Here is a 27,361-nt window from a genome sequence, read left to right on the forward strand (position 1 = left end):
TTATCCCGTTTCATATTTAAAAGTATGGTTTTAATATTAATGTCCTTACTAATCTTGCTCTCTGCTGTTTTCTTATGTGGCAAAAGTAAATATTACTATTCAAAAGATATCTATGCTTGTCAGAAAAATTTAGTATCTGTCATAGGAGTTATGCTTGCCGTTGCTATAGATAGTTACAGAATACATATTTTCATTAAAGTGAGAATATATCTTGTGTGGTAACATTACCACTGCAGTGAATGTCAACCGTTGATTAAATTTTATAAATTTAATAACTTTTTTATAAAATGAAAATTGAAAAATTCAATGGTTAGATTAATTACTGTATTGTGTCATGTCATTTTTTTTCATTGGAGAGGATCTGCTCCCATTTAAATTATTTAGAATCTTTAATTACAACAAGCTGTGTTGTGCTTGAGCAAGTGTTACTTTCCTGAAATAAACTGTAAATGTGTCATTTTTCCACTGAATTCTTCAGAGGGGTGGCACTTTGTTCTATGCATATATCAGGCAATACAATGGACAATCTGAGCAGAACAGTACAACACATGTACCCAAGTCATAACGTATTTTGTTTGTTTGTTGTGTGGTATTAGATGCATTCTCAAGCACTTTAGATTTTCATCAGAAAAGAATTATCAAAGAGGAGGTAGCTTATTGAGGAAAGGAAGAAGGATAGCATTTTTACTTTAGATGGTATTATTATGTATTACTTACATGTACAATAAACCTAAACCTTACCAGCACAATGTACCAGTTATTAAATCATAAGAGACTTATTCAATGGGAAATAAAACTTATTAGATTTTATGATTATCAATAAATTTCAATCAATAATAATAAATAAATAAGAGTACTAGAGAGTGTCATTAACATTTCTCTTAGGCAGAAAAAGTGTCACCAAGTATTTGATTTAGGATTTGAGGTTGCAATATCATTGAGTTGTGTGGTAATTGAAAGAGTGTGATGTGAACAAAATGATATTTAGAGCTTTGTGCAGGAGTTTGAAGATTTCTTTCGAAGTACTTTATATGAATTTCTGCTAAGTTTTAAGCTCATGTTCTGATGATCTGTCATTATTTATACTACTTGCAAAGCACTGTTTTAAGACAAAGCACAGGTGAGTGGAATTCTACCAAAATTATAGGCAGAGTACTAAAGTCTCTTTTCTTTAATTGAAAATGTTTGAGAAACACCAGTCTTTGTACTTGTGCTCATCATGTTGTCCCCACTACATGATTTGGTGCTAAATTTATGCTTCAATTTCATTGAGTTGAGGGCAATGCGGGATAAATTCCATATAACCGAAAGGAAAGGGAAAAGTGTCAAACTTTTATTACTAGTTCTCAACCAAAAGCAATACGTTCGAAAAAATAATAATATAGTGTTCCATTTTATTATACTTTGTCTTATTTCAATCCATCTGTGTGATCTTATTCAGGACGGACCAATTTAAAAAAAAATATTTGAAAATTGATGAAGAAAATCAATAATAGATTAAAAAAATTATATTGATCTTACTTTTTTTAGAACTAAACATTTAGTTATTTTTTTTCGATTTGAGACTTCGATCAAACTAAAATGATATTAATTATTTAAGTATTATTATATTACTTGTTATTTCATTCATATATTATGTATGGGGAGTAAAATTTAATGTGTCTAACTTAATTACTGTATTAACCTGGATGACTTGCATTCTCTAATACTGTCATTAGTGTCATTAACTCATCCTCTGACAAGATTGATCCTAGTTTTGGTATCGTTCAATCTTCCTCTTGATATAAAGCACTTACACTCCGTTTTCTTTCAGTACGAATTATAATATGAAACACTTTGTTAGCTTTTAAAGTCTGTTTTTGTTTAATTGTTTGCCATAGTGCTCTATACTGAAACGCTCAATGTAATTTTGAAAAAATTGCATAGATCACAAAATAATTATACAAATTGTAATTCTCATTCCCTCTTAATACATTTGATTGTGTTATGACTTGTTCCACCTGGCCTATAGCACATGACAATTGCCACGTACAATAATCTCCCCTTAAAACATTTTTCCTGTTGGAAATCGAATTTGTGACCTTGATTTTAATACCAATTGTTGAATCAAACATTTATTGTTAGGTCAGGTTATATGATAGTTAGAGTTTAACTCTTTCTACTTATGAGCTTAGCAACCCAATCACCATGATTCAATTATGACTTGACCAACCTGTCCTACACGACATGACAATTGATGTCACCTACAACTCCTCCAACATGTCATCCACATACAATAATAAGATAATAAAATGATTTTCATCTAACCTATTATAATAGGTACAATGGTTTTAAGATAGTTTATTACAACAAAGGCTAATAATGGAGAAATCAATTTTTTGTATACACTTGGGCATTAATTTAAACTATACAAACATCAACGTGCAAATTGAGATTTTTTATTATTTAAAGTATTCTATTTTGAGCATGTATACTTCCTCTTCAAGTTATCCATGAAGAAAAATAGTTCTTACATCTATTTGCTTAAGATGTAAATCAAATACACCACACAAGACAACAACTTTGATTATGGTCAACCTAACAACTGGCAAGAGTATCTAAGTGATGTCAATGTATTTTTTCAATGCATATCCTTTTAGTACTAGCATCATATTGTTCCTCTTTATCATTGTCATCTTGTTTGGTCTTATAACCTCATTTGTAACCAATAACTTTCCAACCTTTCAGAAAATTCAAAAGTTTGCATGTTTTGTTTATATGAATAGCCTCCATTTCTTCTTGTATTATTGTCATCTAAAGAAAAACTTTTGAACACTAACATCCTCTTGAAAAATTGAAGACTTTCCTTTTGCATTTAAAAGATAATACCAAATTATCGTAACATATTGTGAATGTCAAGATGGTTCAAATTTATCTCTTATTGATCATCAGAGTCCTCCATCACTAACCTCATTTGGTTCTTGTTCTTCGTGTTCCTGTTCTAAATAAGAAGAATCATCAGAAAGCTTTTTTTGTATTTGTACTATGACAATGTCCTTGGTAAAATTGACATTTTTTTTTTGGTTCAATTTGTAGTTCAAATTTTGGAAAAGAACTACATTCATGCTAACAATAACCTTGTGAGTAGTGAAATTCACATGTGACACCCTTCACATTGTCAACATAGTCCAATAATATATACTTCCTGGATTTTACATCCAACTTTGTTCTTTCTTCGGACTCATACATCACATACATAAGACAACCAAATATATCTAAGGAAGAATAATTAGGTGGTTTGTATAACACCCCAAATATTTCTTACATAGTAGACTATAAATCCATTTAATGGTCTTATAAATCTTATAGTAATTCCAGTATAAAGTTAATCATATACATCATATATATGTCTAAATTCGAATTTTTACAAGAGGAAAATCAGAATAAAAGAAAAGTCTCTATTCTTTTGTCGTTTTTGTACCTGTACACATATATGTTGGTGTACATACTTTGTTCTAAAACATCTACATTTTGGAAATTTGAAGGTTTTATATACATAGTTTCCAAAATTATGTTGCAGCTAAGTGAAAAATTATGAACGTCTATTACCCAAAATGGAGTTTTGGAAACAAAAATTGAGAAGTTGAGAACACATTCAACACTCGTTTAAAGAGTTTGAAAAAACATAACAAGATGAAATAAGTCAATCTATTTTACGTAGTGCAACAAGCGTCTAATGTATTTACTAATATTTGTTGTATATACTATAGTAAATGTCAAATCATATTGTTTTTTGTTTTATAACAATTCTTAACTTGTAATAATCAATTCAATAGGGTGCGGAGCGGATAACTGCTGAAAGCATCTAAGTAGGAAACCCACCCCAAGATGAGTGCTCTCCTATTCCGACTTCCCCAGAGCCTCCAGTAGCACAGCTGAGCGATCTCATGATTTGATGGGATGTTTCACAATATATATTTATTTATTGGATTATAGAGAATTATATACATAAATATATTTTTGATTTAATACCTACATTCTACACAAATGTTTACATATTATTTGCTTCTATAATTTTACATAGGAGGGGTACATCTGAGCAAAAGTCAATGTAGAGTGCCTTCTTCCTTGAACATAATAGAGTTTTTCACTATATTTATATTTCAACTATTCTCCGAACATACAAAATGTCAAATGTAAAAGAGTTTGGAATTGCATCAAAATAATAAATATATTAAATAAAATTGCATCAAAATAATAATTGAATAAAAGAGATTTTTCTGATTTTTAAAATAATTTGGATGAAACACTACGTCAAAAGAGTAAATCATATTTTTATTTTTTAGAAGTCTTGAAAGAAAACTGCATTAAAACACTAAATAGATCTTTATCTTTATTTTTTAGAAGAATTGGAAGAAAAATGCATTAATACAACAAATCAGATTTTCAAACAAGCAATTATTTGAAGAAAAATTAAAAGGAATATATTAAGAATATTATAAGAACATTTGGAAAAAATTGCAATTATCAAAACAGTATATATATATATATATATATTGGTTATTAATTCAGATTTTATTACCCTTAAACTATTTTATTAGAGGCCGCCTGTTAGTATTCCTATCTTATAGCTTCCAGTAATTGTAATTTTATTATATATATGATTGAGTAAATCAAAATCAATAAGATCAGTTTTGCAATTACATTCAATCAGTTGCTACAACCTTTTGCCTTCTCTTATTTCCTTCTATTAGTTCCTACAATTGGTATCAAGAGCTAGTTTGTTATCATGAACTCTACCCAATTATCAGTCTCTATCCTTAATGGAAAAAATTACAATCGGTGGTGTGTGCAAATGAGAGTTTTGTTTGATTATCATGAGTTATGGGATGTCGTTGAGAGTGGAGTGTCTGCATTAGGTGATAATGCAATTGAGGCGTAACGAGTAGCGCATCGTGATCAAAAGAAGAAGGACAATAAGGCTTTGTATCTCATCCATCAAGGGATGAATGACGAGACGTTTGATCAGATAGAAGGAGCAACAACCGCTATTGAGGCTTGGATCATTTTGTCAACCAATTATAAAGGTGATGACAAAATCAAGAGGGTGCGTCTTCAAACCCTAAGACGCCAATATGAATTGCTGCAGATGGAAACCACAGAGACTATTGATGTCTATATAAATAAAGTTATTGCCTTGACAAATCAGATGAAGACCAATGGTGAAACACATTCGGAGCAGGCAAAGGTGGAGAAGATTTTGACATCTTTAACTCCCAGATTTGAACATGTTGTTGCCGCAATTGAAGAGGCCAATGACATTTCAAAAATGACAGTAAGGTTATTGTCTGGTTCTCTACGAGCGCATGAGCAGCGGATGAATGACAATAAGATTGAAAAACCAATTGAACAGACTTTACAAGCACAAGTCTCAATTGGTAGCTCATATCATGAACATGGTAGCTATTTCAACAAAGGTCGTGGTGGCCAAAATCATGGAGGCGCTTGGCGCGGGGAACGTGGTCGCGGAGGACGAGGAGGCATTTATAATAAATCAAATGTTGGGTGTTATAATTGCCATAAACGTGACCATTATGCAAATGAGTGTAGATCAAAAGGTGATAATCATGCTGTCAATTGTGCTCAAGAAGAAAGTAATCACGAACAAGATGAAGAGGATCATGCAGTACTAATGGCAGCCACATCAAATGAAACTCCAAACAATCAGACTTGGTATTTGGATACAGGTTGCACAAATCATATGTGTGGTAAGAAGGAGTTGTTTGCAGATTTGGATGACCCATTTCGCACAAAAGTGAAATTCGGTGATGGCAGGTTCGTTCCGGTGACTGGAAAAGGGCGAATTCTTATCACATTGAAGAATGGTGATCACAGGTACATCTATGATGTTTTCTATGTACCTGATATGAAAAGTAATTTGTTGAGTATGGGGCAGCTGGCCGATAAGGGTTATGTGATGCACATAGTTGAAAATAAATTATCAATTCTTGATAAAAAAAAGGTAGTTTGATTCTTAAATCCTTTTTGTCAAAAAACCGCATGTTTTCAGTAGATATTCATATGGGTGATTTCAAGTGCTTGAATGCAATAGTGAATAATGAATCGTGGTTATGACATTTACGCTTTGGGCACTTAAATTTCCAGACTTTGGAAAATCTTTCCAAAAGAAATTTAGTGAATGGTTTACCCCATATTCATCACCCTGATCAATTGTGTGAGACTTACATTTTTGGAAAGAATCACAGGATACCATTTGTTAAGGAGTCTTGGCGTGCAAAATTTCCTTTGGAGCTTGTTCATACAGATGTTTGTGGCCCGATGAACATATCATCAGTTGGAGGTAATAAGTATTTTTTAACCTTTATTGATGATTTTTCAAGGAAAACCTGGATTTATGTATTGAAGAGCAAGGATGAGATATTCCACTGCTTTAAAATATTTAAAGCATTTGTTGAAAGAGGGAGTGACAGACAAATTAAGATGGTGCGTAGTGATGGATGAGGTGAGTACAAGTCTAATGAATTCAAGAGGCACTGTGAAGAACTTGGGTTGCAACATAACATTATTTGCCCCTACACACCTCAACACAACGGAGTTGCTGAGAGAAAGAATAGAACAATCATGGACATGGCGAGGAGCATGCTTAAAGCGAAAGGTATGCCAAATTATTTTTGGGTTGAGGCCGTAACATATGCGGTATATTTGATAAACAGATCACCCATTCGGAGTGTTCGTAACACAACTCCGATTGAGGCATGGAGCGGAATCAAATCCAATGTGCAACACTTGAAAGTATTTGGGTCCATTACTTATGCCCATGTCCCTAAGACAGCAAGATCGAAGTTGGATGATAAGGCAGTGAAAACCATTTTCATTGGTTATAAAAATGGAGGATACAAACTGTACAATCCAATGACAAAGAAGGTGATTATTAGTCGTGATGTTACATTTGCCGAAAATGAGGAATGGCAATGGAATGCAACAACTGAAATGGATTCAAAAAAACGATATATTTACGTTTTGAACGATGATGTGGAAGATGGAGTCACTCTTGAAACACCTGCAGTTCAACCTGAAGTGTTGTAATTCAACCTGAAGTTGTAATTCAACCTGAAGTTGTAATTCAACCTGAAGTTGCAACTATGATGGAGCGACCAAGAAGGCAACAACGACAACATGTACATCTTCAAGATTGCGAAGTAAATCTTGATGATGAAGTTGATGACAAAGGAGATTTGGTTCACTTTGCTTTTCTTGTAGAATCAGAACCTGTGAGACTTGCCGATGCCATTCAACACCCCAAATGACAAAAGGCTATGAATGAAGAATTGATGGCGATTGAGAAAAACAATATCATGACTCAAATTGGGAAGATTGTTCCAAATCAGAATTAAGGGAGGATGTTAGTTATTAATTCAGATTTTATTATTATAAATTCAGATTTTATTACCCTTAAACTATTTTATTAGAGGCCGCCTGTTAGTATTCCTATCTTATAGCTTCCAGTAATTGTAATTTTATTATATATATGATTGAGTAAATCAAAATCAATAAGATCAGTTTTGCAATTACATTCAATCAGTTGCTACAACCTTTTGCCTTCTCTTATTTCCTTCCATTAGTTCCTACAAAAAAAAAAAATATATATATATATATATATATATATATATATATAAAAGATAATATCCAATGTCCAACCTCCATCTACGGAGGTATCCAAATCAATAAATAAATAAAAAATTTATTTAAAAAAATTGGAGAAAACATTTGAAGAGGAATTAAGAGAAAATTGTGGAAATAAAATTACACTTAATAGTAATCTCATTCCTCACTCCAAACATACAAGATGATATTTTGTCTACTCATTTAATCCACATGGATTTAATCCTTCATCCACAAGTTTTCCAATTATATATGTACATCATGATCACGTGACAAATATTCAATAAAAATAATATAGCAATAATTAGTGTAAGAAAATTCCAATAGTGCAATAAAACCAGTAAAATATTGTAGTAAAAATTCAACTAAAATTTGTAGTAAAACCAATAATAAAACAATTAAAGAGGGTGAGGCTTAGGGTAACTCACTCGAAAACAAAAAAAATAGATAGCATAAATATAAATATATATATATATATAGCATAAATATAAATATATATAGCTAGTTTTATTCATATATTCACAGTTTCCTTTGGAATTTAATTAGATTTCAATAGCTAGTTTTATTTTTCCCATGAAAGGTGAGGTGGTACAGTTAAAAACTGAGGTGGCATAGTGAAGTTTATCTTACTTTAGAATGAAATGCTTGAAGATTTTTATCTGTTATGCTCGTCTCTTTCGTAAGAAATAATCTCTTATTATATATATAGGATAAATTCACGTTTTTAAAGAGATTTAACTTAATTAATTTGTTTAAATTTGTAGTTGACACGTTAGATTGAGTATTTAAAAGTTATTATATAGATCGTTTAATGTCCTTCTCTTTTGAACATATATTGATGTGTTTATCATTTAATCTAAGATTCACCATTTAGGTTTGACCTACTAATCCAAATTTGATTGTCTAGTTCAAATTTGACTATCTAAAGCCATGTTAATAGTAAACACTAGGGGTTGATCTTTATTAATTTATTATTAGTAGATGATTGTATGATTCGAGATGAATGATCCCTTGTTTTGATAATTGTATAAGTTTATGACAAAGTCAAATAAAGTGTACATATATTCTTAATAGAAATTTGTACAACCGTACAATATATTAGATTATCAGAGCATCTAACAAGCTATTAGACGACTCATTGAATCTGAAAAATATTATATTATAAAATTTGTTGGATGTTTTATTTTGTCTTTTGACATCTTTGTTAGTGTTTTTAAACCAATCATTATTAACAATTATCAATTTATCACATAATAAACGATTTTAACGACTTTGGCCCCAAAATTTCATTGTTCTTAAAATAACTCTTGTTGTGTCCAAGGAAGTTTTTTTCATCTATCATGCCACACTGTTCTATTGAGGTGTATGTGTAAATATCATTTTCCTTGTAGAATGCTAAAAATTCACTACTTACATATTATTATTCGTTATTTATCCTCAAACACTTAATTTTTTCCTAATTTCAAGTTACACTCGTGATTTGGGTTCCTTGAACATTAAGAACACATTTGACTTTCTCTTGATAGAGTACATTGGTAATCTCCTAGAATAATCATCAATGAATAATGCAAAATATTTTTATTATCCCGTAAATCAAAATAAATAAAGTTCAATATGTGTTTACTTATAGTAGTCACTCTAGGAAACGTCAATCTATGCTACTTGCTTATCACACAATACTTACAAAAGGATAAAATAACCTTTTTGAGCTCGAGTAAGAGATTATGTTTCGCAAGAATTTTAGACCTTGCTTTGACATATGACTAAGTTTATGATGCCACAATGTCACCACTTCTTAACTTGTTAATGCAACTATTTTCTATTTCTTGCAACGTATCTCCCCAAAGTACATACAAATTTTCTTTGATATTATTTTCTTTCACCACTACTAGATTCTCTCTCACCACCTTTGAGATCCAACTTTTAGCATGAATCTTATACCCGAGGTCATCGATTTTCCTAATAGACAATAGATTTTTATCCACCTCTCATCACCATCAAAGCATCTACTTGCTTTGAACTTTCCCCCATTTTCACCTTATCTTTTTGCTTGGATTCTCCTTCAAGAATAACTCTGACAACATAATAAAAAATATGTGTCCATCAATATTATTTTTTATTATGTTGATGACGAGTTAACCTTACAAATCAAGTAAACTTCAAAGTAGAAGCTTTGCGCACTCATTTTCAACTATATTGAAATTTGCTAAAAGTTGGACAAGTAAGATATTCAAATTATTGACGTAGTTAATCACCGGTGTAGACTCACTCATACATAAAGTATAATGTTTTTTCTTCAAGAATATTATTGTGTGAAGTTTTAACCTCTAAATTTAAGTATTTAATCACATTCTAACTCAGGATAAAAAAACATAAAATTTAAGTGTTTGTTAAAAAATTAAAAGTAGAATCCTAAAGATATGAATGTGTATATATAAAAAAAAACATGTTAAGTATTTTTTTCTTACACATAAATAAAATATATGAAGTGTGGATGATTAAGAAGAAAAGAGAAGGATGAAAGAATAAATATATTTGAGAAATTGTTTAAAGTGAACTTAATCACGCTAATGACAATTAGCAAAGGATATTGTTAGACAAAGTTTAACCATTTAAAGAAAATATAAAAATAGTAATTTTTGTATAAAGAGTTTTTAAATTGTGTATCAATTAATTTTAGTTAAAAATAATTTAGAGAAATTTGTTGAAAACATATATAATTTGTATGACATTGAGGAACTTAAGAGAGGCAAATTCTTCCTGCATACCAATTTGATATCAAATTGAACTTGTACCTTAACAACTTCAAAAATTTCATAATTACCATCTATTCTGGATGTTTGAAAATCTAGAATTTAAAAATTAAAATTTCATTTCAAAAAAATATTAAAAAAAAAATTCTGAACACAAAATTTAAAAATAGACTCTAAAAAAGAATTTTCAGAATTTAAAAATATATTTCGGAAATCCAAATCTAGAAAAAAGTTGCAGAATTATTTTTTTACCCGCGCCCCTTTTATTAAAATTTATTTTCGTCATTTTCAGGGATATTTTTGTCATTTCAGTGGATTTTTTTTTGCTTCCAGTTATGGGAGTGGGACCTATCAGAGTTGGGCTCAATGGTGTGGATTGGCCCATTGAGTAAAGTGGAATGAGAAACATTCGAACACACGTGGCAATTAAATTCCAATGATGAAACCAAAGGCGCCAAGTTTGTACCCGCGCTCTGAAATTTTGATTTTCATTGGATTCAGTTGAAACAAAATTAGTGTTATTTGTGGCATCACCTGCACTTCAAAATTCCCAATTATCCTCATGAACCATTCTTTCTCACACAACAAACCCCAAATCCCTTCTTCTTCTTCTTCTTCTTCTTCTTCTTCTTCTTCTTCTTCTTCTTCTTCAGTGTTACAATGAGAGAGACACGCGTGGATTCCTTCTACACCAAGCTTCGTCAATCTGCTTTATCTTCTTCTTCTTCGCCAGTTCTCATTTTCCCCTCAACCTCCGATGTCGATTCCCTCTGTGCTCTCAAAATCATCTTCCACATTCTCGAATCAGATTCCATCCAATACGCCTGCTACCCTGTCTCCTCCTTCCACGAGATCCACAAATACACTTCCTCTGCCTCAAACCACCACCCTCTCTCCGTCGTTTTGGTCAATTGGGGCAACCACCGGGACCTCCGCAAAGCGCTCAATCTCGGCCCCAACGCTCGCGTTTTCGTCGTTGACAGCCACCGCCCCATCCATCTCCGTAACCTTAGCGACCAAAACGACGCCGTTGTTGTCCTCTTCACCAAATACGACGAGCAGCAGTCTGATCTCGCCTACGACTTCGACCTCACCACGCTCGCCAACGCCGCCGCCGCTGATGGAGATGAATCCGAACCTGAATCTGAATCCGATTCCGAATCCGATGATGACGGCAACGGATCTAGGAAGAGGAGAAAGAAGAACGACGATGGCGAGGAGGATCCGATTAAACTATACCGGAAGCTGAAGAAGGACTATTACCGACTGGGGACTTTCCATGGGAAGCCGTCCGGGTGTTTGATGTACGAGCTCGCGGACTCTCTCAGGAAGAATACGAATGAGTTGCTCTGGTTGGCTTGCGTTTCGCTCACGGATCAGTTCGTGCACGAAAGGTTAAGTGATGAGAGGTACCTAGATGGGGTTATGGAGCTTGAGCAGCATATAAACAGTTCTGGTAATTTGGATGTGGTTACTTCGGTTACACTAAAGGATGGTACGAAGATTCGAGCACCGAATTCGTCGCGGATCACTTATGAGGAGCAGCCAAGGCTTATGTTGTTACAGGAGTGGAGCTTGTTTGACTCCATGATGTGCTCTTCTTACATTGCCACTAAGTTGAAGACGTGGAGTGAGAATGGGGTGAAGAAGTTGAACCTTCTGTTTGGGAGGATGGGGTTTGCTCTAACCGATTGCCATCAGAAGTTTCAGCACATGAATGTGGAGGTGAAGCGCAAGATGAAGGAGGAATTTGAGCGGTTTTTGCCTGAGTATGGACTCACTGATTTCTACTACAGAAGTTTCCAGAGGACTCTCAAGTACAGTTCTAAGGTCTCTGCCGCGGATGTGGTGTATGGTGTGACGGCGTTACTTGAGTCTTTTGTGAAATCGGATGGTTCTAGTGCTTCTAAGCAGTTTGGCGTGGCATATGATGCTCTCTCTTTGAATAATATTGACAACTTGAGAACTGGGATGCAACATGCTATTAAGATTCAGAGGGCCATTTTAAGGCAAGGGAGTGCTGCAATTACTAAGAATGGGTGTATAAGGAGTGGGAGGAGTTTCCGGTGGCTGAAGCTGGAGGATTCAAGTGATGCTAAGTTGTTAGGGTACCCACAGGCATTGACTAAGTTTTGTTATTTTCTTATGGATGCTTTGAGGGAGAAGGGGGCGACAATGAAGCCTTTGCTTTGTGCTTGTGTATCTCAAGAGCCTGGGAAGGTGCTGATTGTAGGGGTTTGTGGGAGGCCACGTTTGGCTGGGGCTCGTGGGAATGCATTTGGTATTGCATTTAGGACCGCTGCAGAGGAGATTGGATCTGAGTTCTTCCATGAGTTATTTGAATCATCGTGGATTGTTCTGGATGCTTCAGCGGTGAATTCCTTCATGGTTAGGTTGATTGAGAAGCTGTGATGCTTCTGAATTTCTTATTAGAATTTGTTCTTTGAGGAAGTGCTTTCTCTGACTGCTGTGCCTGGGACTGAGAGTAGTAATAAGTGAGGTGCAGTGGTTGATGTTGCACCAAGACATGACTCTTTTCTTAGTTAATTGTATTGTGATTTATAGCATATTCATTTGACTTTTCTTACATGTTCCCCCAAATACTTTCATGTAACTAGTGTTCTATTCCAAATTAGATGTAACATTGCAATGTTAAATTGAAAGTACGAGATCAAATGAAGTTCGCATATCTATCTACTGCTACATTTTAAATTTGTGTGAAGTATTTCAGTGCCTTCTACCTGAAGTTCAACTTGTATAACGAGGTAAGTTAATACGGAAGTGTGAATAGCAGGAAGATTAAAGATTTAGTATGAGCATTAAAGATTTGAACTATGGTGTCACGAAAGAGGAGAAAAACAGATATTTCTTGTTTTGAAGGTTTGAAGACAAAAATCCACATCCCCATATCTTATTTAAAGTGAAACCTTTGCTTTGAAGACTATTTTGTTACGATTCTTACAAACTATTGTTCTGGCCCTAGGTAGATTTTAGGTCTCTTGCCTACAGTCTTTGATGATTTCCAAGTGGAAGGGTTTGATCACATGGAGCTGCCTGCAAAGCTGTCATACTTTTGTGGTCATATAATTTAGTCATTGGTTGCAGTTTAATTTGCTTTAATTTGTATTTCATTCCTAAGCACATTGACATTGATACTGTTGGACAAGCTCAAAGACTATTTGAGTTGATGATGAAGACTATAGTGAGGACTAAGAACTTGAAGCTGTCATCTAGGTTTGTCAATAATCCCAAGAATCAATGCTCTATTTTTGTCAGAATCTCCCAACCAAAATTCACGTAGTCTTGCTATTTTACCATTTCATTGAATTTTCTTACATTTTGCTCGTCTTGCTTTATTTAATGAACAATTTTTCGAATGCTTATATAACGTGTTATTTTTATCTGAATAGTAGGCTTGGCTTGATTCTCTGAATATTCCTTAAGGGAGGTCACCTGTATGACATTTGAGGAGACTCTTTAAAATTCCTGCTTCAGGTATGAAGCTAATGTCTCATACTATTATTTCCTGTGCATATAATTTATTTTATAGTTATACTTGTGGATTGAGATAAATTGTATTACCTTTTTGAACTGCTATGTTTTTTGCATCAACTTATACAGGAGTATTTCACCAGATGTCATATGATTTCGTGAACCCTTTCATTACGTGCCTTCTCTAAGGGATCAACATGCGAAGATTTACTAGTGATATTAGATTGAGAAGCTGCAGTGCTTCTGAATTTCTGATTAGAATTGGTTCTTCAAGGAAGTGCCTTCTCTAACTGCCGTGCTCTGTGCCGGAGACCAAGATTACACAATAAGTGGTGTGCAGTGGTGAAGTTTCACCAAAATGTGACTCTTTTCTTATTCCTTTAAATTGTGATTCTTAGCATCTTCATTTGACTTTTCTTGTTTGTTCCCTCGAATATGTTAGCTTATACTTTCATGTATACAAATGCTTTATTCCAATTTGATTAACGTTGAGTTGAAACCCTGGGAGATTTTCATGGATATATTTCACATTTCAAGTGCTAAATTTTCTAGTTTTTTACATTAGAACATTTTTCGTTTGGAGTCTTGCAATGACTTCTACCCCAAATTGAACTTGTTAACAAACTTTGACTTTGGTGGTTATAATGGGAGATAACGGACCTGCTGAAACTGGAGTTTGGTTTACTCATTGTCGTAGTATTTGTTTAGAGTCATGAGAGACAATTTATATAAATTGACATTTTGTTTTATGAATGTTTACTTGTTTAGGGAAGTTTGTGTTTTGGAAGAAAAGCAGGTGTTCCTAGTTGTCTAGAGGTTCTTTAGATTATATATTGTAATTACGTGTTCGTTATTTTCTTTATTTTAATTTGTAGATTTGCAACTATTCATTTAGTATGTTTTATGAATTTTATATATATTTATTTAGATATGTATTGTATGAGCTATTATGAGCTATACTTATTACATTTTATCCTCCTTTTTGTTACTGATTCGCGGAAGCAACTTACATTGTGTTAAATCCTAATTACAAGGGGTGAGGTGGCAAGGTATTTAAGTCAGTCTCTGCTGTGAAATTGTAAGGATAAACAAGCTTGATATTTTTACAGCATAAACACAAGCAGGTAAAGGTTACTATGTAAAGTTTTGTACCGACTATTCGGCTTCTTGTTAGTTCACATTTTGAGATAATTACTGTACAGTTGAAAGCAACACGTGTGGCCTGAGTTTGAGATCATCATTGAAGATGAAAGTGGAAATAGTAAAACATATGAGTATAATACCTAAGCTAATTCTTTGATCTCAAGGAACAGGGTTGATGACGTATTGAATCACTTTTGGGTAAGTTTCAGATATTATAGTTCTTTTTTTTAATGTATTATCTGTAAATCAAATTACCTGTGAACACATGGTGATGATGACAAAAGCAGATTTAGAGTGGCAGATTGTTTATTAATCTGAATGGAAGAAAATGTTTTCCAAATGGATCATCTTGCCTTGGGATATAAACTAATCAGGAAACCAATAGAATTATTCATTGCATGATGTATATCCCCGTATTTGAGAGATATCAACCTTTTTGTAATGTTGTATTGTGTTGATGTTATGCATAATCTAATGGCGATTAATGTTGATGCAGTGGTACGAAGTTGGAATTTGGATAATACATCTTAACTTCCTTCAAAGTCGCATCATACAAGGTACATTGCTTGATTTGATTGTGATGAGATAAAAAATAAATAAAACCGTGTATAACCTGGTTGATGTTATTGATTTATCAATATAGTGTTTGGTTACAGTTTTGTACTTTTGGTGAAAACAGATACTATAGGAATACAAATGCTAAGTCAATGTGGCTGGTAAAATTCAGCATGGTATGAGAACTTCGTAATTCATCCAAGGGGCATCTTGATTACGGGCTTATTTTTAATCAATGTTAGAAATTGGCTAGTGTATAGGTTGAGAATCTTGTTAATGAGAACCTTGAAAATAAGCCTTGATGGCCGCTTGAAAGGAAGTTTAAAAAATAAACTAGTTCAGTTATTAATTTGGGTCTAGGTAGATACAAAAATGTTAATCTCTACAAGTAAAAACATTTTATTTAAGTCCTTACGCATAACTTTCAACATTTTTTTTGTAGTTCTGCATTTTATATTTTTCTTTTTATTATTTACGCAAAGATTAAAAGTAGTATATATAAGAATTGAAATAGGACTTTTTATATCAACATACTATTAACTTGAATGGAACTTAACTCAAATTATTGGATTCAAGTTATATGTAGATGATACAGTTGAGTGAAAAGGTCTCACTAAAAACATTCAGTCGGATTTATCCATAAAAATTAATCATTAACAAAATTAATGATTTTAATATCAATGTCACGGTGAACTTTCTCCCAAAAAATAGAAAACTTTAACGTATATAGATTAAAAGTTTAAGTTTGTGACTATAAGAACAAATAAATAATTAAAAGAAAAATTTTACTCGTTATCATCGGAAATGAAGGAAATCTTGCAGACAAACCAAGACATATAGTCTAGTATTAAGAAAGGAGTAAAGAGGGATAGTAGGTGAGCATAAAGGCCAACAATTGACAATCTAAACATACCTTGAATTCATTTAAGAACCTGCATAACTTACAAAGACCAATAAATTTATATCAGCAAGTTTGTTATTGAATAGGATCAGTTTCAGTTATGGTGCAGGTGATCAACAAAATAGGACTAAAATCAGAACCCATTAATTCATTATAAAAGAATTGTATACTAGATCTTGTAAAGCCCACCCAAGTACAGAAAATTGAATTATAAAGCGTGGTAGTCACATAACAAAAGATTAAAAAGGACAAGTCACAATCTTGCACTCAGTGTCTTTACTGACCAAAAGAAAGACAGGGAGAAGAAGACAACACAGATTTAAGACAAACACACGTCTACAATGTTTTCCTGGGAAGATAGAGCCTTGAATATTTACATGTGCTAGACACAACTCATGTCCATTCCCAACTCTATCTTTTCTCTTCAGATAATAATTTATACTTTCACAAATCATTTTTTGCCCCACCAAAAGCAGCAACTCTGAAGAAGCAAGAGCAAAAAAAAAAGAGAAGCAAAGAAATATCAGTACGATGAAAACTCCATAGTTACAGATGTACTTTCTAAAGATTAACAGGTTTTGCAGGCATACCTGAGCTTTCTCATCATCAGGATGATTCCGCGCACCATATTGTCTAGCATTAGGTGTGCCTGGCACATGTCCAGCCCCCACCTGCTTCTCCTCCCGCACTTGGTTGAAAATATGAGTGTAGTTATCAGCTGATGCAGGGTTGCTCTCATCCCACTCACCAAATTTTGGAACAGCAGCACCTTTATCAGGCTGCCAAATCAGAGTGCCAGATTAGAAATTATTTGCGAAGGAAAGTCTCATTAATTCCTAAATCAAACCTTAGAGATTTGCAATATTCATGACTTTTACATTTCTTGCCACACATGGTCATAAAACAGGAGAATAGAAAACTTACAGTTTCATCACCTCGGTTAGATGGTCTTAACCGGGACCTTCCTGGAGTACCATGGCTGGTGTCATATGAATTCTTTACTTCCCAAGAAGGACTATCTCTGCCAGGGGTTTTTGCCTGGTGAAGGGGTGAACGGTCAAAATTGCGTTCTGATCCAATAGTTTGTTTTGAAGGTTTTCTACTGTTGTCAGTAGAACCTACTCCCTGGCCTCGATGGGCAGAATCAGTGCCACTCCTATTGCTGCCATTGTCATCAGCTGGAGTGTCAGTGAAATGTTTAGCATCACCATCCTCCCTGCTCTTTTGTAACTCATATGTGGATCTCATTGATCCCTTTTCAAATGGATCCTCTGAGTGAACTCTTGGTTTTGAATGGGGTACATCAGCAGAAGAAACTGGATATGAATTTTCCTTGGGCTCATTTGGATTAATCATCTTTGAACCAGGTTGACCTTTCTGGTCTTTGTCAGAATAAGCTGTATCTGAGACATTTTCTTCATTCTCCCCATTGCCAAACTTTAGATCATGAGAATTTTGCTGTCAAATAGAAACATTGAAAAGGTCCTGCTAAGTAACCGATACAAGTTTAAACGCTAAGGATGTCATTCCAGTATCACAATAAGAGTTATCAATGGAGAAATTCCCTTTGCTTTTCTTTGTAATAAGGATCATCCTTTGGCATTTCAGGAGATTGAACATGTTAGATGATTATTTACATAGCAAAGTGCTGGTATGAAAATGGCTGCATTTTGCAGTATATAAAATGATAGAACAGCTAGCAGAGGATGATACCAACAAACTCAATTTGAGTCTAAAAGGCTTCTCATCAGAATGCATATATAGATGAAGAAAGAAACAAATGAAAGCACCTTGGTGAAGCACAGAAGACTAAGTGCGTGTTCGGAAATCCGTTCCAAACACTTTGAAAGTACTTTTTACTCAAAAGATACACTTCACTTCCTTCAACCAACATACTTTTGCTGCCCCACCACCGGATTCCCAAACATTCCTTAAATTTTCCCAAAGCAAAAGTAATAGTAAACATAAACTACAAAATTTTAGCATTTCTGTAAGCACAGTAAAATACTACAGGCAGAAACAAAATTTCTCCATCTAACTTGTTTCCCATCCATTATTGTCCATCAAAACAAATGCCCACGGAACTCTCAAATGGTTGAAGGATTATGCAGAGAAATACTCCAAAATAGCCTTTTACAAAGTGTCATGCAACTGAACAATGCAAAATATACAATAATACATAATCAAAAGCAGAAGCCTACAATCCCAAATTTTAGGATATGATGTTTTACTTATCCCCACTCTTATAAGTGGCAAAATATTATTCATAACCTAGGTAAAAAACAATAAAGCATCACCTAGGTAGTATATTTTCTGTATTATGGGACTAGGCAAGGAGGCATGGGAAAACGAAATTAACAGGGATCAAACCCCCCAACCAACGGCAGGCCCCTAATAAAAAAGATCAGGAAAGGAACCATGTAAGCTAAGACTCGTCAAATCAGAAAGGTCCTTAACCATGCTTACATAACCAAAGCCGGAGAGTTGTCCAAAACTAATTAGTATCCTCATCAACAAATATATCTGCATTTTGAAGTCCAACTTGCATCTCACCTGTTCTAATTTTTATTCTTCTTGCTTGGTCTTTAATCTCTCCTTCCCTCCGGTATGGTATCTCTCAAACTTTCTATATTGCATTTAGGTAGTTTTTACCCATTTACACATTTATAATCATTCTCATATTAATAAAAAGATGCAATTTACTGTAAGCATTTTTTTCATCAATTCTTACATTTATTTTCTTTACCAATTAATCACCATTATATTCAATTTTTTCTAAAGAAAATTTAAGTCATTGCCGCCATATTGACCCAAGACAGACAACATGGTTAAAAGATTGATGCAATTTATTATTTAGTAATCTGGCGTACTTGTTATTTGCAGTATCATGGCATTTTAAGATGTCCGTTAGTTTAATTTACTGTAATCAAGCGACTAACAGTCAATAAAGTCCATGTTCTTCTCCACTCCTTGGGAACCAAAAAATAGAGAAAAAAACCTTAGTGTTGAAACTGACTCATTAAAGACTTCATTTACAATTCGCTTGTGCCATCTTATAAATTCAATATTCTGAATACTCTTGCAGAACTGAATAATTTCCAGAAATTTCCTTTGATCTTGAGGGGAAGGCTACAGATTAACTAAATCTCTAAGTCTTGTAAGAAAATTTCCAACAACCAGGTTCCAAAGAAGCAAAGATATTATCATTCTATGTTAGGACTATGAGAAAGGGGGAGTTAGTTAGGAAAGTTAGAATATTGATGAGTTAGTTAGCTAGAGGGGTTGTTCATTAGGAATCAATAGGGGAATAAGAATAGAAGGAGGGATTTAGATTTGTTGTGGTTGTATATTGAACCTTAGCACCATTTGTGAAGGGGAAACCCTTAGAGGAGATATTTCTCTTCTATTCAATAAAATATTTCTTTTCTTTCTCATTCCGATTCATGGTTTCTAACATTCTTTAATTACATTATATAACCACCTAGTATATTACAGAAGGCATGATATGAGTCAACATACAAGTTTCAGTGCTGTTGTTATATGAAATCAAGAATGATTTTGTAGGTCTAAAATATTTTAAGAAGTCACGTTCATCCTACAAGGCTGATTCATGACAATTTGCTTGTTGAAACAAGTTTTAGAGCTATTGTTATTAAAATTCTTCAAATTATTTTTTAGGACTAATATTTAGTAGGTCTCTTAACTTCAACCTACAAGGCTGAGACACGACAATTTGCTTGTTGAACAGTTGAGGTTAGTTCATTTACGTTTTCATCAAGTTCAATTTAGATTTCTCAATTCCAGTTTCAAAAGGCTGGAGGATGTTCAAACTAACATAACATGGTTTAGTTTACAAACCCTAGATTTAATTTGCAAACCTAGCAATTTCATATCAACGGATACATATTTGCAAAAATCAGTACAACTTAAATCACAAAAAGCATTATTCATTTTCACTCTCATCTCTTCCATCAGACCATCCATTATGTATCAAAATATGTTGCATATACTCGTACCACTGAAAGTCACCAACTAACTAAAACTCAAAGTCATATGAAGCAGTAAATTCCCCATAAAATTTACTATGTTGTCAGTTGATGTTACACAAGAGTCATCATTATTTGGAAAAACTGAAATGATATTAGTAATTTCTTAGGAAAGAAAAAGCAAAGGTCCCTCTTTGTTTCAAAGGCCAGATGCATTTGAGATACAGCTGACAGTACATTTATCTGGATCTGCAAATGTGGATATTAAACAAAAAGGGTAACTTGGTGCAACAAAGTTCCACCCATGGTGGGGTCCAGGGAAATGCTTTGACCCATTAAGGGAAATAAACAAAGATGGTTATGTTGGATGGAGTTACCTTGGAGCTAGGAGCTATTGATGCAGTTTCAGTATTAAATTAGTCTATAAAAAAAACTCATGATTAGAGGATTCAATTTCCCTGATCACCTTAGTGTCCTTACCATGTTATATGCATCATGTTGGACCACTCCGAAAGTCGATCTTTAACTTTCCTTTTATGGCTTTTCATCTTTAAAAAAAGCAAGAAATTTTGTAAACTATAGCCTGAGTTATTTTATAAGCCAACTGAGAAAAAAAAATAGCTAATGATATAAAGTTCATGTTTTCTTTGTTATGCTACTGGATCATCAGATCCTAGCTCCAAAATAATTTTATCCAACATATTTCTTCTAGTTGGAACTTTGGTTGTCCTTTTTTGCTTACCTGAACAAAATTGTAGACACAGCTTTTCAAAGTTGCTCAAACATCTCTAGCAAATATATAAATCCTGCTAAAGTCATTAATTTTTGTAAGAAATAACAAAATAGGATTATTAAGCTTAAAGGGGGAAAACATGTTCAATGGTTGTTTTTTTCACTTTCCATCAAAGTTTGCTTTTATATATTGTGATATGATTTACACATTTTAATTCATCTATATTTTGTATCCATATCCTTATATATTAAGTTTTAAAATCCAAGATGATATAGCTCCATGCACTCAATACATAGCACTATCCTACATTAACAACTTTATCTTTATATAATGTTGTGAAGTTTTTAGTTTTTGCTACTGTAAACTCTTAGACATGCGCTAGGGTGTTTGTGACTCGGTTTGGTTGGGTATTTCATTAAATAGTCAAGTGAATCAAATATAAAAATTAACGTGGTTCAATTTGATCTGGTTTAAATTTAATATAAAGTCCTAAGTAAACCAAACCAAAGTTTTGTGATTCCATTGGAATTGGTTTTGTTACTATAAAGTTGTTAAACATTTGTATATTTTTGTATGATAGTTGTTCCATACATAATTTCTACTTTCTTTCATATTTATAAATTACATAATTTAATAGTTAAAAATTACAATACAAATTTGTTGCCTTGTTTTATAAATATAAGTAAAATACAATCATCAAGAGACATACTCATGCATATTTGTCCATAAAACAACAATCAATAGACATACTCATGTATGTTTGTTAAGTAACTCTAGACATCATTGTATTAAATATAATAAGCATCCTTGTTTGGTTTGGTCCTTGATTTCAATTAATAATTTAAATCAAACAATTCGGTTTAGAAAAAAGTAGATCCAAAAAATAGAAAGAAAATTTGGTTTTAATCGTTTTCGGTTGTTTATTTCGATCTACAAATAGCAGACCTAGTTGCTTTGTCTATGTTAATTCAACCAAAAATTGAACCTAAGAATAACAATTTTTGTTTTTCCAATAACACTAATATTAATGCACATACAACTTACAAGTACAACTACTGAATACTTTATCCATACCTAATAGATTTAGAAGTAAGAAATCCATAAAAACAAAAGAATCCATTTCATAAGGCTAAGCTAAAATTTTAGTAAACCTGATTCATGAAACTAGTTTCCATCATAAACTAAAATCATTTGTTAACATGAACTGCCTCATGATTCCAATCAGCAGGATATAAAGGGATGGCAAACCAGAAAAATAACTACCAAATTTTTGCCAACTCTATCAGAGTTTCAGAACATGAAGGTATGCACAGTAAAGATAAAAATAAGAAGGAACTGCACTTGAACAAAAGATTACAACATAATGCAAGAGATTGAAACTCTGATTCCCTACCCTTTTCCTCAATTTTTGTCAGGGGTAAGGAACACACACAAGACAAGAAAAAGTGAAAGAGGAGTCAAAGTGGAAGAACTCACAGCCATCTTCTGCTTTACTGAACTTGGGAAAAAGAAGCAGTACCCAGAAGTGGTAGAGATGAATTGCTGAAGAAAGTTGAGATTTTTCTTTGGATCAGAGCCTGGAAAGGTGAAAGCTGAGAGAGCCCAACAAGTCTCTCCACAGAATGAAAAGACCAAGAAGGAAGCTTAGAGAGAAAGGTTTTATGCACCACACTGACCGGCGAAAAGAAAAAAAAAAAAAGAAAAAAGAGAAAGATGGTCCAAAATCATTATTTAAATTGAGAAAAAAAAATAAAAGTTGATAATTGATTTAGTTAATATGAGAGGATAAAAAATTTAAATTCATTAGATAATATAATAAATTATTAAAATATTTTTTGTGTTGATTTAATAAAAATGGACGTGAACTAAAATTAAAATATAATTAAATATAAAATAATTATTTTATGAAATTTAAAATAATATTAAAAAATATTTTAAAACTGAAATTTAATTTATTATATAATTAATTACGTGTAGTGCACATCTACTTGTTTTATTAATATTGTTGTGTAATAAAAATTTATTATCTACATTAACATTTAATACAATAATTTATTATATTAAAACTCCTCAAAAATTCTAATTAAACTTGTGAGATTGGACGTAACTTATGTTCACATATAAAAAATTAGTTCCTTTATATACATAATGAGTGAACTTAATAATGAGATGTTTAAATGCTATGTAAGAAGTAATCGATTTAAATTTCAATAAATCACTGTTAAAAATTATAAATATAAATATAACTCACTTTGGAATATAAATATAAAAATTTAGTAATCTACTTAACCCAAATGCATAATTCTTTTATCAATTTTTTATATTATATAGGCTTCGTCAAGTGTTTTTTCATACTTATGTCCTGATTACCAAAGTGATTCTAGTATTTTATTTTTTGAAATTCATTCATTGGGTTATAAATATAATTGCTTGGTGGATTTTTTTTAGTTATAAATACATGGTAAAATCAATTACTAAAAAATTTTATAATTTAATTACTATATATATATTATATATATATATATTAATTATACATACAATACTTTTTAATTTATGAAATTTTTACTCATTTATATACTATAAAATATTTTTATCTTTAAAAGATTTATCAACTCGTGCATAAGATTATGTTTATAGATGATCCGATAACAATGGTTGAATAAATCTAACAAACTTTTATTATAATACATTTTTAATAATTCTAATATTATATTAAAAAATTAATTTAATTTAATTTTATAAAATTCAAATGACATTTACCATCTCGTTCCAAACAATCATAATTTACAACTTAGATATCAATAAAAAAAATTTCCACAATTTACAATATTTTCCAATCATAAAACTAATTACTACTGATACAAATATCCAAAATGTAACATATCACTTTAATCAATGATTGAAATGAACCAAATCATTAACAGCAAGAGTAACATGTTATAGACTTCATCAATAAACTAACTAAATTCAAGCATTTCCCTTAATATACATACCAATCACACAATAATAAAATGCTAATAATTCATTACATAATTGATTCAGGAGTGACCTATTATAAATTGATTCAAGTGGCAAAGTAGGTTAGTATGATTAGTTTTTACTTGATTCATTATTGATTTGCATGGGCTGAAAATTTTAGCTGGTTTCATCAATTTTTTTGTAATTTTGTTTTTATTTTAGTGTATATATATATATATATACATATATATTAAAAACAGTAAAATATTTTCTGTCTTTAATTGATTAATAAGTGTCTTTGATGGATAAATTAAAAATTGTTCTTACAACAGGGACCAAGAACACTCGAAATAGGTCAACAAGATTAATTCTTCATGCAAATCCTTCAATCTTGGGCTGAACACTATCTTGGGCTGGACACTTGGTTTCTCTTTACGACAGGTGCTCTCGGCTTCTCCTCACGGCAGGTGCTCTCGGCTTCTCCTCACGGCAGGTGCTCTCGGCTTCTCCTCACGATAGGTGCTCTCGGCTTCTCCTCACGGCAGGTGCTCTCGGCTTCTCCTCACGACAGGTGGGGGGTACCTGCAAGTCGCTCCGATGCCAAAGTCAGAAGTAGTTAAACGTTCATCAGATAAAATCACTCTTACCTTTTTCTTACTCTGAACTCCTATTTATAGGGTTTCTTTAATGGGCTTTCCCCTTTACTTTTGGGCTTTCTTTCTACACCTTTTTTATTATTTATGCACCCCTCTTATAAGTTTTTATCTAATTGGGCTCTTATTTTTATAATAATATTTATATTTTGTTTTATTCTTTTATATGTCTTTTCTGCTTTCGGTCTAAACCTCTCGGTTTTAACCTAACATTTCTTAGTTGTTTACTATGTAGTTCTCGGCTTGAACCTCTCGGTTTTAGCCTACCAGTACACTAGCCCCCCAAGACAGAAATACTTTAAGCTTAGGCAAAAAATATTTGTGTCTTAATAAAATATAATAATTTTGACATTTGATTTGATATTAAATGCCTTGGTTTTCGTGCTTTAGTTTGTTGAGTTTAATTAATTTGACGTGAATTTGTTGTTTTAGCCGTTAGATTATATATTTTTGAACGGTTTCATATTGCTTGCAACGTTTCGAATTCTAGGGTGTATTTTTGGGTTATAAATAGGTTCTTCATTCAAACCTTTAAGAATGTGTGTTTCGTTGCTTATTGAAAAAGGGAGCTCATTTTCAATCTTCAATCAATTCTTGCAAAGGTAATATGTCTCTTTCGAGTTTTTCTGCTTCTGATGATTTTTCGAGCGCGGGTGGTGAATCAACTGGGCGAGTGGTGCGAGAAGAAGATCATCTAGACTCGAAGTCTTCATCTGCTACTCCTTCTTGTATGAACGATTCAAATGGAGCACCGATTGTTGATGCTCCTCAAGAATTCGGAATTGTATTGCCTCGGAAAAATCTTCGTCCAAGTTATCAATGGGTTAATCCTAAAGTCCGAGAGTTTTTTTCGAAGTATCGTTCTGCTATCGAACTTCGTAGTTTTCTTTCCCATTCTCAAATTTATTATTCTGACATTGAAAATGATATTATTTCTTTTCGGCGTGTTGGAGATGTCGATAATGTTTGTCATGGCCGAGAGGGTGATAGTTATGAATTTTTATTTATTTTTATGCTTGCTTTTTTAGAGATCTTCATATTCGATTGCCTTTGAACAACTTTCAAATAGGCGTTCTTAACTTTCTTAATGTTGCGCCTACTCAACTTCATCCCAATGGTTGGGCTGCAATGCAAGCATCTAGTATTTTGTGTAAATTATTATCGCTTTCTCCCAGTCCTGCTTCCTTCTTGTACTATTACAGCTCTCGGCCTGGGAAACGGCCAAGGTGGTTATCCCTTATCAGCAAATCCAATGTTTGTTTCCTTAAACCTTTTACATCATCATACAAAGATTTTAAGGGAGGTTTTTTCAAAATTCTAATAGAACCTGTAGGAAGAGAGTATTTTTTTGATGGAGATTCTCCAAGGTTTCCTCTGTATTGGACAAGGGATCCCGTGAAGTTTAATTCAATATCGTTTCACTCAATGGGTGCGGCCGATCGTCATGTTATCGAAGTTTTTAGTCGGCTCTCGTACCAGGTTCCCACTCACGCCTTGCTACAATTGTACACTTCACCAAATCCTCGAGAAGATCTTATTGGTACATGGTTGTTCCACATTTTCCTGCTTTATAGGATGAGTTTTTTTAACTTTGCTAAGTTTTTTATGGATTTTCAGCTCTGATGGGAAGCACAAATCCGAAAGCCCGATCTTACTTTTCAAAACTGCTGAACAAAGTAGGTGATGTAACTCCTCGACGTGAAAATGTGGTGAATCCTGTGGTGGAAGTAGAAGTCGTGGAACCGGTTGCACATGTTGAAGTGGGTGAAGCTATATGTAATGTCGATGTTGGTGGTCCTTCGAAGAAGTCAAAGAAACGAGACAGAAACAGCAAGAGATCACATTCGTCGTCTCGGCGTCATCGTCATGTTGAAAACATTTCATCTGAACCTCTCTCTGAAACCATTTTTAGTGCTTCAACAAAATATGCGAAGTTTGTTCAAACTTCTTTTCATGAACCATCTTACAACATGTTAAAAAATATGGGCGCTGCTTCGTTGGCGGATTCTATTATTGAATTGTCAAGTAGAGGTCTGCTGATTGGAAAAATGATGAAAGAGAAAAATGGAAACTGTGTGTCTTTGTCTGAGTTTGAGAAATTGAAGACGGATCTTGCCGAGTATAAGGGAAAAATGAGCTCTTTGTCTTGGCAATTAGAAGAGATGAAGAAATAGAAAAATGAAGACGATGCTGTAAAGGAAGGTCTTGGGAAGGAAAATGCTGAACTGAAGAGTGAAAACTCAAGGTTTGGTAAAGAGAATGCTCAACTACTCACAGAAAACCAACTTTTGAACGAGAAGGTATCAACGTTATCCTCTGCAAATGAAGCTGACAAGAACACAATCAAACTTATGGATGAAGAAATAAATCAGCTGAAGACTAATGTTTTTGAGGCCGAAAGCTTTATCTTTGAACAACACAATCTTGGTTTTGAGAAGGCTCTTCAACAAGCAAAACATTTTTATAAGATTCCCATTGATGAAGGGAATTTTGATGTTAAGAAGGATTTTTATAATGGCGAGTTA

General features: G+C 33.0%; 2 protein-coding genes across 3 annotated transcripts; one reads left to right on the forward strand and one right to left on the reverse strand.

Annotated features, from left to right (window-relative positions):
* Positions 1-10,906: 10,906 nt before the first annotated feature.
* CDC45 (cell division cycle 45) lies at positions 10,907-13,107 on the forward strand. The gene has a single exon (XM_068632535.2). It carries the CDS (start codon positions 11,076-11,078, stop codon positions 12,825-12,827), a length of 1,752 nt encoding a protein of 583 aa, XP_068488636.1. The 5' UTR covers positions 10,907-11,075; the 3' UTR covers positions 12,828-13,107.
* Positions 13,108-16,628: 3,521 nt separating this feature from the next.
* LOC137824253 (RPM1-interacting protein 4) lies at positions 16,629-22,940 on the reverse strand. Of its 2 annotated transcripts, XM_090293838.1 has the most exons (5): positions 22,702-22,893; positions 21,235-21,298; positions 17,431-17,964; positions 17,097-17,285; positions 16,629-16,987 (listed from the first exon to the last, which is right to left on the reverse strand). In XM_090293838.1, exons 3-5 carry the CDS (start codon positions 17,860-17,862, stop codon positions 16,958-16,960), a joined length of 651 nt encoding a protein of 216 aa, XP_090149964.1. In that variant the 5' UTR covers positions 17,863-17,964; positions 21,235-21,298; positions 22,702-22,893; the 3' UTR covers positions 16,629-16,957. The 2 variants fall into 2 exon arrangements, with proteins under 2 accessions (XP_090149964.1, XP_068485909.2); XM_068629808.2 differs by lacking the exon at positions 21,235-21,298 and having other exon boundaries at positions 22,702-22,940.
* Between the last annotated feature and the right edge of the window lie 4,421 nt (positions 22,941-27,361).

Source organism: Phaseolus vulgaris, chromosome 8, assembly GCF_051622355.1.
Source record: "Phaseolus vulgaris cultivar YP4 chromosome 8, ASM5162235v1, whole genome shotgun sequence".
Classification (NCBI taxonomy): Eukaryota; Viridiplantae; Streptophyta; class Magnoliopsida; order Fabales; family Fabaceae; genus Phaseolus; species Phaseolus vulgaris.